Source organism: Rattus norvegicus, chromosome 1 (genome assembly GCF_036323735.1).
Source record: "Rattus norvegicus strain BN/NHsdMcwi chromosome 1, GRCr8, whole genome shotgun sequence".
NCBI lineage: Eukaryota > Metazoa > Chordata > Mammalia > Rodentia > Muridae > Rattus > Rattus norvegicus.
The window spans coordinates 259,261,546-259,275,520 of record NC_086019.1 but is presented as its reverse complement, the minus strand read 5'-3'; the positions used below and the strand labels follow the sequence as shown (position 1 = coordinate 259,275,520).

Sequence of the window (13,975 nt, the reverse complement as noted above, 5' to 3'; positions counted from 1 at the left end):
TGAGAAATGCTGACGGGGACTCTCCGAGTAGAGCAGCTTTTTCTGTAACCTTCGACAGAGGCAGGCCCTGGAGACTCAGACTACTTCTCAGCTCATTGGCTCTGGGTGACTTACAGTCTGTTTCCCTTGTCTTTGTAGCATGTGATCAGTATCCCTGTTCATCTCAGAGAATTCTGGGTCTGGAGAGCTTGGATCATTCTGTTAGCATTCAACCAAGGCTGATTCTTGTAATCTTATGTGCTATAATTCTTAAGCACGGCAGTCTATTCTGCAGTGGAACTTAGACAAACATATTAAAGTTGGCAGGCATGGAACCATGTGCCCTCAACCCTGGCACTTGGAAGGCAAATGTATCGCATGGTGCAAACATCTCTCTGAGTTCAGGGCAATTCTGTTCTCCTTAGTGAGTTTCAGGACTGTAATTGCTACAAAGTGCTGCTTCACCTCAGTCAGAGTCTCTCTCTCTCTCTCTCTCTCTCTCTCTCTCTCTCTCTCTCTCCCCCTCTCCCCCTCTCCCCCTCTCCCTCTCTCCCTCTTTCCCTCTCTCCATTCTCTTCCTCTTCATCCCTCCACCCTCCCCCTCTCCATGAATGTCTAGGCATCAAACTAAATCAAAATGTTTTTCAGTGATTAAGATTGCCCTTCAGGGTACACATCATGGGGATTGGTAAACATTGGCCAAAGAATACAGAAAATAATCAAGGAGAACCCCTTCTGAAAATGAATAATGAATGCTATTATTCAGAGGTTGCTCATGTGTGCTTGCCATTTTTACTAAGTATTTTAGGGATGAATTTAGTTTAGGAGTGATGCTGTGTTTCTCTGTCAATCATTTATTTCTTGTTAGTGCATGTCCTGTTTGGCTCCTTCCTCCAAGCAACATAGAGTGTCTTGGTCCTCAGGTGTGACTTTTTTCTCTTTACACCAACTCATCTGAACTCTATATATTTAGTAAATACTCAAATAGGGAGCAACATACCTTTGAAATGTTCTAAAAGTCTCACATGAGACCCGTCAGAAGGGTTAAAGATCAAAAGAAAATGTGGCAAGATTTTATTTCATCTTGTGCCCATTTCTTTTTCTGAAGTGAATTTTTTAAGCACACAGCTTCTTTGAAAGAGTATAGGTATTGAAAAAAGTTATGCTGTTTGTTTCTTTTTGCTATTTTTGATACTTTATTTAAACTGGATATAGACCAATCTGCAAAGAAATCCTGCAGACAAAATTGTTTACTTCATAATATACTTTGAAAATGATAAAACTCGGGGATCCAAGGCCACAAATTTTCTATTTTAGATATGTCTATTATGATACCTATTTAAAAAACCCTGTCCTTTTTACTTGTTTTTGGTTTCTTTATAATTAAGTTCACTTTGTAGTTAGCACAAGTTAACATTGCTATTTTTTACTTGTTTAATTTTTTTATTATCCTTCTTCATTATAAAACCAATTTCATAGTTGTTGTTTTAGTTCTTTTTGGCATATATTTTGTTCCCAAAAGGTGATGTGTAGAACACTAATCACATTTTATATCACTTGTGAATGTGTTCTGTAATCAAATAAATTTAGGAAAGGCTACAAGTGCTAGACAAGCCAAGAGGTTAGTGTATATTAGCTTAATAAAAATTTGTGAGTTTTTTTAATGCAAAGGAACATGGAATTTTGCCTACTTAAGCATTTCGAAATGCTTTGATTTTGCAAACTATCCCCCTTTCCCGGTTTTAGAGGCAACATTTAACAAATTTAACAACTGCTACAATGACGTACAACCAACTTGCTGCTCAACCTCTCCGTCTTCTTTACTCATCCTCCGTCCGTCTTTTCAGGATTCTGCACTTATGTAAATTCTCTATGGAAAAAGCAGTGCCGTGAATCCAATGGGAACCAGGGATTATCTTCCAGGACACAGAACCATGCAGTCACTGTCTCCCTCCTTAGATGTGAACTGTTCTGCATAGGCATTGATCAAGCAGTCTCTGTAGTAATCTTGATGCTTGAACAAGGTTTTGAGGACCACCGTTGTTCCAGCTTAAATCGTTACTGATGAGTGAGGAAACCAGAGTGTGCCTAGCTGAGAAGCCATGTGGAAAAGCTAGAGGGGCAGAGATTCTGACAGCCCTGCACTGACAGTCTACCAGCTGGACTGCAAGCATTTGATGTTTTTAACTCCTCTACTGTCGTGCCAGTGGTAGGCCTGCTCATGACACCTACCCGTACTTTCCTTACATTTGCAAAGCACGTGACAAAAAGCTAAACCTTTGGGAGGGTGAAATGCATTATTACGTGTTTTCATAGCATTTGATTGCCATAAGGCTGTACTATTCAGACCATCTGAACTTCTGGGAACACATAATGAAATTTTAATCTCTTCTTGAGATTTAGATAAATGACCTGTTACAAATCAGAGAAAAGTAATATCAGATACCTAGATCTAGACCCACAAAAAAGAGGTATTATAAAGGAAGTGTGTCCAACAAAGCAGTATAAACTCTGAACAATGTTTGCTAATGTATGTATGTGCTCTTCAGTCCTGTTACGTCTTTCCATGTGCACAGATACACACAACACACACATACAAACACAGTCACACACATGCACACATATATACTCAGAAGTACACACAAGCGTGAGGGTGCACATGCACAAATGCACAGGCACACATGCACAGACACGTAGGCACATACCAACACTAATACCTATATGTATGCATTTGCATATGCACTTGTGTCACACCGGAAGCACTTGCTTCAGCAGAGGAAGTTTATCAAACCAATCCTTATTTGCTGCTGTAGAAAATTTTGGATCTGTAATTGTTCAAGCAAACAAACCAAAGAACAAGAACAACAAGAACAACAAGAACAACAAGAACAACAACAACAACAACAAAATACCCTTTCATTTCACCCATTAAATACTGTCCTCTCTAGGCTCCTATTCCAGGACTTAACTCGAGCATTTGAGTCTTCTATTCATCTCCAGTGAAGTCCTATACTTTCATCCATCACTAGGTGAGATTTACTAATGGGCCAACATGGGCACATTCTATCTTTCTCTCACCATCTCCCAGAGAGATTCTCTATGTTCGTTTGTTCTTGAAGATAAAGTGTTGCACAGACAAGAAACTAATATTTTTTCCAAACTTTGCTACTGTAAATTTGAGTTACTCTATTATGTCTCATGTTAGGATAGAGTTAAACATGAGCACATTCGCTTGCACCTATGAATGTGCATGCATGTGCACGCACCTACACGTTTACACACACACACACACACACACACACACACACACACACACACACACACAAATGAGTTGGAAAAAGCCAACCAATTTACAAGACAAGGAAATCCAAGTAGAGAAATATCAGTTGAAGATGACCAGGAAGAGAGTTGAAAAATCCAATCAATCATGGACTGGGTGAGGAAAGAAATCCTAATACTTCTTTGAAAGTAGCAGTGTGTCTGCTCATATACAGTGGGAATTTGGGGGGAAGAAATGGATTTGTGTGAGAGGAATAGAACAAGAAATGTTTTTGTGTTTTGTGAATGAATTCTGAAGCCTGCTCTGACCTTCTTGGCTGTCAAGGGGATATCTTGCCTGTGTGACTGAGGAGGTCCAGACACTAGTCCTGAATTAACTCAGTTATGTTTGTCTTTGGAAAACACAGTTCTAGTCCCTGAGATTCTGACTTCTTCTCTTTCCTAAGTCATCTCCTTTCAAAACATACAGATTCTTTCAAGTCCTGTCGTTTAATCCGCATTCATCCATGTGATGGGGTTCTATCTGTGTCCTGTAAAATACTGGCCTTTTGGTACCGTCTCTGTGATATGTTCATGTGAAGTGTCCTGATACCAAATCAGAATAAATGATTGATTCTAGTAATGCCTTTAAGGAGCTTTATGGCTTTGGTACCTACACTAGAGTCGACTCTTCGCGTGTTGTATGTGTACACACATGTGCATGTGCACGTGAAGGTCACACAGCAAGGTCATGTGTCTTCTCAATTGCTTTCCATATTTTTTGGTGTGGGTTTGTGCAGTGTATCATGTGTGGGTTCATTATGCAAGTGTGTACACATGTGTTAGTGTGAGGAAGCTAGAAGCTAACACTATGTTTTCCTTGGTCCCACTCCTCTTTTTTTGAGGCAAAGTCTCTTACTGAACGTGGAGCTAACTTCATCTACACTGGATAAACGGAAACCCCTGGGATCTGCTGCCAGTCCTGCAATTGACTTTGCCTGTGTGCTGGGATTAACATTGACACCATCGTGATTGTGTGGCAAGCACCTCGCAGACTAAGCATGTTCCTAATGTCCAGACTTGGTCCCTAGTGTATGAGAGTGAGGAGGCTATCACAGCTCTCCTCCTCCTCATTTATTGTGTCCTGTTGATGTTTTCGAGTCGCTCACAGCACATTCTGCCCATCTACTTGTTGTTATTTAGGTGAGGCGAGAGGAACTGTGTGCTGTTTTCTGCTATTGAGCACACACAAAGTCTGCTGTGTTTCGTCAGCTCCACCAATATGGATCACACCATGGCTTTCACTATAAACTTCCTTTGTGAGGAAAGGAGGCTGAGAGAAAAATGATAGAGCTGTAGCCTTCAATAATGATCTTTTAAAAGGTGAAGTGAAATTAAAACAACCCAGAGCAGAGGGCCGGAACCTGTATTAAAACCTTCAATAGCCATCTATCAGCCATTCTGTTGGCATAGGTCATTTTGCTGTTATCTGTCACTTTATTTGAACTCAGATAGCCCCTACAGTGCCATACCATCTTACGATGATGACAGGGGCTTACAATTTTAGACTACAAAGTAGACCTACATTAAAAAGTCGATAAATCTGATTTATTTTATCTGAATTAGTAGCCTATTGTTAAGTGGCTAAATAATGACAGGAGTTAAAGGACCTCGGGGTCAAGAGTTGATGCCCTCTGAACTCACACAGCTTAGGACCAGCCAAGGGCATCAGGAAGAGTGTGAAATTTTACTTGATCAGAGGATAGTTCCTTGTTTTTAAATAATGGACTCAGACCAAATGACCTTGACGGGAAGTAACAATCCATATATCCTATGACTCATGAATGAAAGCATGGTTTGTAGATGAATCGGGACACCCTGATTTTACGCTGTGTCAGAGATAAAGCGAAGGTTTAGAAATGTCATAGCTAACTAAAAATGCTTTTATTTTTGTGGTCAATTCACAGGTTGCCCTCATTTCTTAATCTTTGTGAATGAATCTCATCCATTATGTAAAGTGCATACTTTAAGGAGCAGGGGAGGGATGGCGTTTTAATTTTTACCAATTCAATTTAAATGCAAATGCTAACCACTCACATGATGCCGCTGTGTACATAATTAAGCATCATTATATACGGCATGAATCATTTAGAAGCCTCCCGAGAGCCATTCTACAATGTAAAGCATGCATTACCCTGACAAGCAGCCAAGTGACGTATACTTCTGTGCTCATTAAAGCTTCTTTTGAATTACAGGTCAACCGATTATGGGACAACCTACGAGAAGCTGAATGATAAAGTGGGGTTGAAGACCATTTTGAGCTATCTCTATGTGTGCCCAACCAACAAGCGTAAGGTAAGCCATGGATATCGCTCGCTACTGAGTCATGGCGTGACTCCTTGCTTTGGCTAACCACAGTTGCTTACCTAAAACTGCATTAACGTAAAGCAAGGATAGAGGGGCAAAAATAAGCAGATGTGTTTAAGGTGGGGAAACTCGTGCCATCTCAGGATTTTTCAATCTGCAGCTGTGAGTGGAGCAGGCTGAGGACTAGGCCCGATATTGCATTTTAAAAAAGGCAGTTGAAGGACTGAGTCCTGCTGAGTGGAGGCTGCTGTTGTCCTGTAAACATTCTTGCCATGCCGATCTCAAAGCAGAAACAGGTGCAAGTAGGCAAATGAAAGTGAATTTCAACCCACACACTTATTTTCCCCTTGACGTAGAATACACAGATTAGCTAGAGTTTCAGGGGAGGCACGATCCAGCAGCAGTTAGTGAATTCTAGAAATGTAATCTGTCAAGTTTGTTCTGGCCATACCCGTCAAGATGGAGCCATCACATGTGACAATAAAATCTGCTAAGTAGATTTAATCTGTTCACAGATCTTAGCTGTGAGCTTCCTTAGGCATTATCCTTCATATTTAAGATGATAAAAGTGAGGTTCAGGGAGAATAAACACCTTGCCACCATCTGAGCGTTGCAGGTGGCAATCCACTATGCAGTCTATGCTTCCTCTAGGGCAATTGCAAATTTGCTACTGTATTAGTCGTTTCTGGTTTTTCCAACTGTGTGGGATGAACTTCTCTTCTGAAAGCTTTGGTCTCAGACTATAAATGACGAATGTCTCAAAGGTAGAGAAATATAACAACATATCTATCCGTTTTATGAACTTGTATTATCACATCCTGAACCCTGTCACGTAAAGCCGCAGCATAGTAGCCTTAGGTGAAGAAAGAGCATCCACTGAGAACCAGCATAGCGCTGCCCATAATTGTTCCCTCAACTGTATTCTGTGACCACAACAAACTGTTCTTCTGCTCATCTCAGAGCACCCATAGATGCTGATAGGAGGTTCAGTAGTTCCTGTCTTCTGGTCTGCCATTTTCAAGTTGAATATAATATCAAATGGATCAGGTGGGTCCCAAAGGTACTATCCTGTTTCCATCCCTGTTCTTAATCAGGTCTCAAATGTCTTACAAACTATTCACATATGTCTGACATTCGTACTGTATATAGTACTTATAAGCACCAGTGGAAAGTTGCTGTTCCCTCTGGCGCCAATCACATCAAGATCTTCAGTAAGTGAGACTTCTCAGATGGACATGGACCCTGAATTCAGGGGGCTTAAGTAAAATCCCATCTGAGCTCAACACTGAATAGATAACTACAGGAACTCACTTCATTGTCCTCATGCAATGTCCTCATACTTAACGAGGGATAATGAGAGAGCTCGCCTCATGGCTACTGCTATACGTTATATATGGAATTAGACATTTCAAGTGCTCGGCATTCCAGGCATAGTCAATGCTTGCTCTTTATTTTTCTTTCTCAACACCCTGCTCTTCCTGCTTCATAAAATTATAGGGAGTTATAGTGGTGATTATCCCCTACAATCAAGAGTGTCCAGGAGAACATTCTGTGATAATCAGAATTTTCTTCTAAGCTGTCTAGGACTTTAGACGCTAGCAAGCCCTGGCTGTTGAATATTCTAAATGTGGCTAATATAACTGAGGGACTGAATTTTCAACTTCATTTAACTTTAATTAACTTACATCTGCATAGTTGCATCTGACGGTGGACCACAGTATCAGACAGCACAGCTCAGTAGGAGCGCTGTGCCCTCGGTATCGCTTATTGACTCTTTGCTTGGGCGTCATCAATAATCTCATCTAAACTCCTTTGATCTGCTATGGAGAGCCTTGTGACGTGGAGCTGAACCGCTAGGCTTCAGTTTCATAATGAGATTTAGTTGTTTTCTGGCTTTAAATGGATTCTCATCTCCTCTATTGATTTTAGTTCTAGTTCACATTTTGAGTAAATTTAATTTAACAATCAATAAACTGTACGTGAGGCAATGAAGTTTGAAGATAAACAGAGAGATGGGGACAGTAAGACAGCTCAGTGGGTAGAGGAGCTAGCTGTCCAGCCTGACACCTGGAACACATGTGTGGCGGGGAAGAATAGGTCGTCCTCAGACCTCCACACTAGCACCGTTGCAGGAGTGCATCCTTTAACAAAGGGAAAGGCAGTACCCCAAGCTCCACCCCAAACACTCCATGATAGTAAAGGCAGTGTGATGGCGAAAGGGAAGACCCGGGGTCTAAGAATCAGCAGTGGCTGTCCCGTCCTTGAATCTATTTCCTCCTGGCATTTGATTTGGCCAAGTCATTTTTTATTTGTAACATGTTATAGGAAAGATGGGAATTTCTGGCTGAAAGAGCTCTTAGAAGTGATCTTTTCCAGTGATAGTTTCTGCGTTATTGATGCTATTTGAAATGAACACGGTTTTTAAGATTGCAGTGCCAAATATTGATTATAGTGATTTCTGTAGCTGATGGATACATGGTGAAGGTCCCCAAACCAACATTGTTTTAAGAGCCAGATTTTTAGAGTGCGGTTTTCCTTCCCAGATGGAGAATGGCTGAAGTGGGACACGAGAGAACATTCAGAAGACTTCTATGAAATCTGTTCTGCCAAATACCATGGGGTGCATAGTTAGCCTGTACTGACCACTTACTTTACACTAAACGTTTGTCCATGGACACTTAGATGTTCTGAACTGACTCGTGACAAAGAGTATATCCAGAAACATGGAAGTCGCTGTCCAGAACTGTGAGAGAAGAGCTTCTTCAGGTATGATGCTTCCAGAGGCAGACTTCATCCTGTAATGTTTGGATTACAATGTTCCTGAATGAACCTAAGCCAGGGCACAGTTTCCTCTGCAGGAAAATAGGGCCTTCAGGGCCACCGAGGATTTGGTAGACGTGTGACATATTGGACATATTAGAAGATGGGGAATGTTCAAAACCAATACAGTTGGCATAGCAATGAATTTCTGCACAGTTTTTCTGTTTTTGAAGAAAATTTGTCACCATGAAATATAAATCTACTGAGAGGAAGATATTTGACGCTGTGCAACATCTTTTTTTTTTTTTTTTGGTTCTTTTTTTCGGAGCTGGGGACCGAACCCAGGGCCTTGCGCTTCCTAGGTAAGCGCTCTACCACTGAGCTAAATCCCCAGCCCCGCAACATCTTAAAATGTGAATATCTTTCCCCCTAAACATAATGTTGAGGTCGGATGAAGAGGAGGAGGAGAACACAGCACATCATCAGCCTTCATTAATCACACAGGGCAAAGGCTCTTCAGCTTACTTCAGTTCAGAACTTCTGAAACTGCAGTGAAAGGCGCATCATAGAAAGGATGTTATTGAGTCTTTCGGCTCTCCCGCACTGCACACGCTGACAAGTTAGCCTCTCACGTATCAGATGTTCCCCTGTGTGTTTTGCATCAGTGGGAACAATTGAAACAAAGCAGACAACATCCGCATAGCTGTCTGTGTTCCCAGAAACCTGTTTGTCTTCGCATTCTTGTGCTATTTTTAGCTGTTTGTGAATACAAGCACAGTTCTTTATTCATCGTGTCTCAAACAGTGGGCATCAGGCCAGCTTCGCAGGCAGCTTCTTAATGATGTCACTGGGATCAGAGTGCAGGAAAAAAATAAAAAAAAACCCTCCCATTTAATCTTTAAATTGATAATGAAACTGCCTATCCCTTTCTTAAGTTTGAGATAAATTACAACAGATTTCCTTAGATATGTCTGGTTCAATAACAGTTGTCACGACATCATATGTTAGTCTTGGATATCTTGACGAAGGAGACTCAGAAATCCTGCCCCTATGTACTGTGTTGGCTCATTCAGACTTTCTTGTAGAAAGAACACTGTACCTTGTCTCTCATGTATGAGACAGTATCCAAAGAACAGGGCTGAGTGGCTCCAAGTGCCAGAGGAGCAGCAGGGTAGCTGTGTCACACAGTGTGCCACAGGAAAACACTTGCACATGTCCAGTTCCAAATGCATCCCTCGGCCTGTTTGTGTCTGCAGAGGCTTCAAGGCTACCCACACAGTCGAGGATGAGAATGACTTAACACATACCTGAAACTGCGATCCAGAGGGCCACAGGGAGAGCTGATATTCACAAATAAAAGGAAATGCAAAAGCAATGTAGAAGTCTCACAGTCCCACTTTCAAATCCTCTGCCAAGTTTATTTGTGTTCTAAAGAAAAAGAAAAAGTCTTTTTCCTCTGCTTGATTTACCAGTGAGGTCTTTTTCCTCTGCTTGATTTACCAGTGATACTTGTCGTATTGTTCCCAACCAACTTTAGTTGCCCTCCCTTAAAAGACGTGTGTACCGTCCTCAAGATTAAAGCTACAAAACCACATGGAAGCAGAAAGAGGAAAAAAAAAACTTGTTAATTTTATCTTGCCGCAGCCAATTCATTTAGGCGCTATAATCTTGTGATCTCTGCACAGTGTTCCTTGCAGGGAGTTAAAGAAAAAAAAAAAAAACAAGACAGTGTTAGATTTCTATTTCTTATGTCGCTTTTGAGTCTCTACTCCTTCTCTCTTCTGTTATCACATCTTAATTAATATTATGCCTGCTGAGAGACTCCTCTAAGGCTTTCGCCCTATAAATAGGACCCTTGTTCCCCAGAAGACATTGATCATCCTTGCTAGTCTCTTGGTACCTGTCAGCATTAAGCACTGTTTGCATTTTCTCCAGATGTTTAGGCTTTAATCACCATGCTGTCTGTGACACTTTGTAAAATAGTGTTTGATGATTGACTCTCCAAGACTTGGTTACCCCCTGGGCCTCTTACTTAATTATTGATGCCGTTTATTTAGAGGGTCTACATGTCATGTGTGTGACGTGGGGGTCAGGAAAAAGGTATGGCCAGTGATCAGTGAGTGCTCCAAACTTATTGCTGAGGAAAGCAGGTTGAACCCGACCTTAGAAGAAGGTCTTTTCCATAATCTACCCATTCGTTTAATAGATACAAAAATGGAATCCCTCATAGACTAGAGACTTTCATGCACCAAGCAAAAGAAAAGCAAAGATTGTGGGACCTTAAAAGCACCTGTTAAATGTCACTCAATCTGTGCCAGAAAACCATGCTGGAGCGTCAGGGTAGAATGATCTCCCCTTTAGGAACACAATATCCCAAATAACATGAACAGCCACGATCAACTATCTACTCTTCATCATGGTGACATAGCTCTTGATGTATACAGTAGGCACTCAGTAGATAGCTAAGTATATGACTTGAACATGGGTTAAATCTTGAATTCCTGTTGGAATAGGTAGTGCCTGTGAAGACAGCCTTAACTAAGTTCCTTTTCACATGAACAGCAGAGAATCCCCATAGGTTTTAGTCATTTCTAGGCCATGATGGGTAATTGTATCTTTTATAACTAAGAATAACATGATTAATCTTTAAAATGCCAGGACTTTGCATAGCACTCTGTCCATATTATCTGGAGAGGCCAAGAGGAACTAGGGCACTGTATAATACATCAAAGAGTGGATGTGACAGTTCCCGCGGTGAGCACACAACACTGCCTCACTTTACCCTAACTCTTTATCTGCCCTTTTGTACGTAAGCTCATCTATTTTCCTTCAATTTTCTCAAAATTGCATGCATTTCATTCATTACAAGGTGCTGTGCATGAAGTCAGAGCAGAGTGGAAGGAGCATTTTCAAAATCTCAATGAAAGTGACTTTATTTAGTGAGTAAGTGTTTGTTAGCCTCCACCTAACCTGAGTTACCGTAGCTGAAGGCAAAACCCATCTCCTTTTATTCCTCCTGGATACATCTCAGGGTTTATGCTGTTCTAGTCCATTGAACATTTTCCAGCTTTCCTCTTGAGTACTAAAACAAAAATCCAAGAAAGCATGCTCTGTGTGTGTGTGTGTGTGTGTGTGTGTGTGTGGTGTGAGTGTGAGTGTGAGTGTGTGTATTGTTCCTGTGAGTGATTTTCCAACAGTTACCCATGTAGGTTTTAAACAAGCGACATTATAATTGCAGGGTGTTCTCTTTGAAGCAAGGACAGAGCATCAGGGGCCTTAGACTCACGGGAGCTCCTTAACTCTGAACAGTGTAGATAGAAAGTAGCATTCACATGTATGGACACACATGCATGTGTCTGGGTACCCTCAACAGCCACTGTTTTGAATAAATTAAAGCACCTATGTTGTCATTCATGAATAGATATCCATAAACCCACTCTCTTTAATTATTGCTCACTATGTTACATTAGGTATCAAGTACCTAGTTGAGTATTTCAATATGTAGTGCAGCGTTTCTAAAACTAATATCCATTATTTCTATAAATATAAAATATATTCTAAGATGTTCTAATTTCATTGCAGTGCTGTGACAACAACTACAACCAAAAGAAACATAAGGGAAGAAAGGGTTTATTTAAATTTACAGATTAGAGTTTATTCTAACCTAGAGAATGTCAGGGTTAGAGCCCAAGACAGGCAGCTGAAGACACAACACATTATAAACTCAAGCAGAATACATAAAGCAATATTATTGCTCCACCACTGGAAAACTGTGCTTAGATAGCTCCATCGTACATCCTGGGACCACAAGCCCAGGGGAATGGTGCCACCCACAGTGGGCCAGGCCGTCCCACATCAACAGCAATTAAGATGGTTATCTATTGGTGTGATCACTAGTCCCCTGGATCTGGGCAATTACTTCCTCATCTGAGACTGTCTTCTCAACTAACTCTAGGCCATCACACACTGGCAGTTAAATATAATTAGAAAATCTGGTTTAAGAATGAATTGTGACATTGGGGTAGGGGCGTATAAAAATTCACTTCCTTCTTTCTTCATCCATCATGTCACCTAATTATCCAAATTTCATAGAATTAATCATACAAACTTACATATTATAGTTTTAATTTGTGGACTATTTAAAGTAGTATTTGGTCATTTTTGATGATTACTTCCATAATTAGTATCCTCTGTTATCCCTCGTTTGTAAAATGGTATGTCTATCACATTTAATTCATGCCTACTATAATAAAAAATAGTGATCAATCTGTGATTCATAACACATGAGCATGCACAACATGTTTATGATTATTGAGGTGTAACGAACAGAATTTTAGTAACAATGTTTGCGTTTAAAAGTATGAAAGCAGCCAATACATAAATAAATATAAAGGTGATAGGTCAACACACGGAACAGTCTTTCCTAAGTTTAGATCACCTTTACAAAAAGTAAAAATTGATATTTTAAGTTTACTCAGTTTTAACAAATGATGTTAGTAAAACAGAAATAGTTCAACCTCAATAGGCCTTCTGCAAACTTTATGACTTAAGAGTCTTTTCCTGCACACTGTGATGTTTTATATTGCCGACTGGCTCTTGGAAGATAGTGGTGCATGATTGTCATCTGTAAAAGGATAGAGAGATGACTTGGAGAATCTGGCCATTCTCTCTCTCTCTCTGTGTGTGTGTGTGTGTGTGTGTGTGTGTGTGTGTGTGTGTGTGTGTGTGTGTGTGTGTGAAGCAGATCTTATCGACTTCTCTATCTTGCTATTTATTTTGTCTCATCATCTGTCCACATTAGAGCTCTTGTTTCCTGTAGTCTGGACGGCCTACTGTTAAAAGCCCATCCGTTACCCTTTTATGAAGGTCAGATGCATTATTTCAGGTTGGGCCTGTTATGCTCTGCTGTGGAAAATGGTCAGAGTTCCTTTCAACATTCTGATATGTTTGCTTCCCGCACACTCCCTGTGGCTTCTCAGGGGTTTCCATCACCCGGTGTTTGACATACTGTATCTGGAACATTTGTTTCCAGTGAGTAGCCTGGGCTGCTCTCATGATGGATGGAAATGAAAGCCTACCCTTGCAGGAAATCTGCCATATTTACTCAGGTCAGGATGCCTCCCCCTAATATGTGAGAGAGCTGCCCCAAGCATTGTCATGGTGTTGTCAATCAAACACAGTCAATGTAGAGGAATCTTTTATGAAACCAGCTCTTCTGCCCTAGAGAAATGAAGTGACTACCTGCAGCCTCAGGGGCTAAATGGATTTTCTATTGAAACATTTTTGTTGCAGTGGTTGACCTGTCCTTTCTTTCAAGAAAGTTTTCCTTTGAAGGAACATGTAGGTGGCATGCATTTCCCCGAACTACTGGCGACTGACCTCTGATATATATCTCATATCCTCATAGTTCAACTATTTCAAATAAATTTGGCAGAATGAAAACACTATAGATTGTAGGATAATAAAATGGGCTTAGATATTCAGAGGCAAAATACCTTCGAGGGAGAGTATACAATGCATGGGTTAGGAAGTATGTCTACCTTGCTTGCTTATGGCTATGATTATTTTAAAGGGGGGACTAGACTACTATACACTGCTGTGATTGGCAGCA

General features: G+C 40.7%; 1 protein-coding gene across 10 annotated transcripts in view; it reads left to right on the top strand.

Annotated features, from left to right (window-relative positions):
* Positions 1–13,975, top strand: part of Sorcs1 (sortilin-related VPS10 domain containing receptor 1) — a 513,725-nt gene that overhangs the window by 260,211 nt on the left and 239,539 nt on the right. For all 10 annotated transcript variants that reach the window (XM_006231521.5, XM_006231519.5, XM_006231520.5 and 7 more), the window contains one exon: positions 5,493–5,592. In XM_006231521.5, the coding sequence (XP_006231583.1) occupies positions 5,493–5,592 (100 nt within the window). The remainder of the gene's footprint in view (positions 1–5,492; positions 5,593–13,975) is intronic.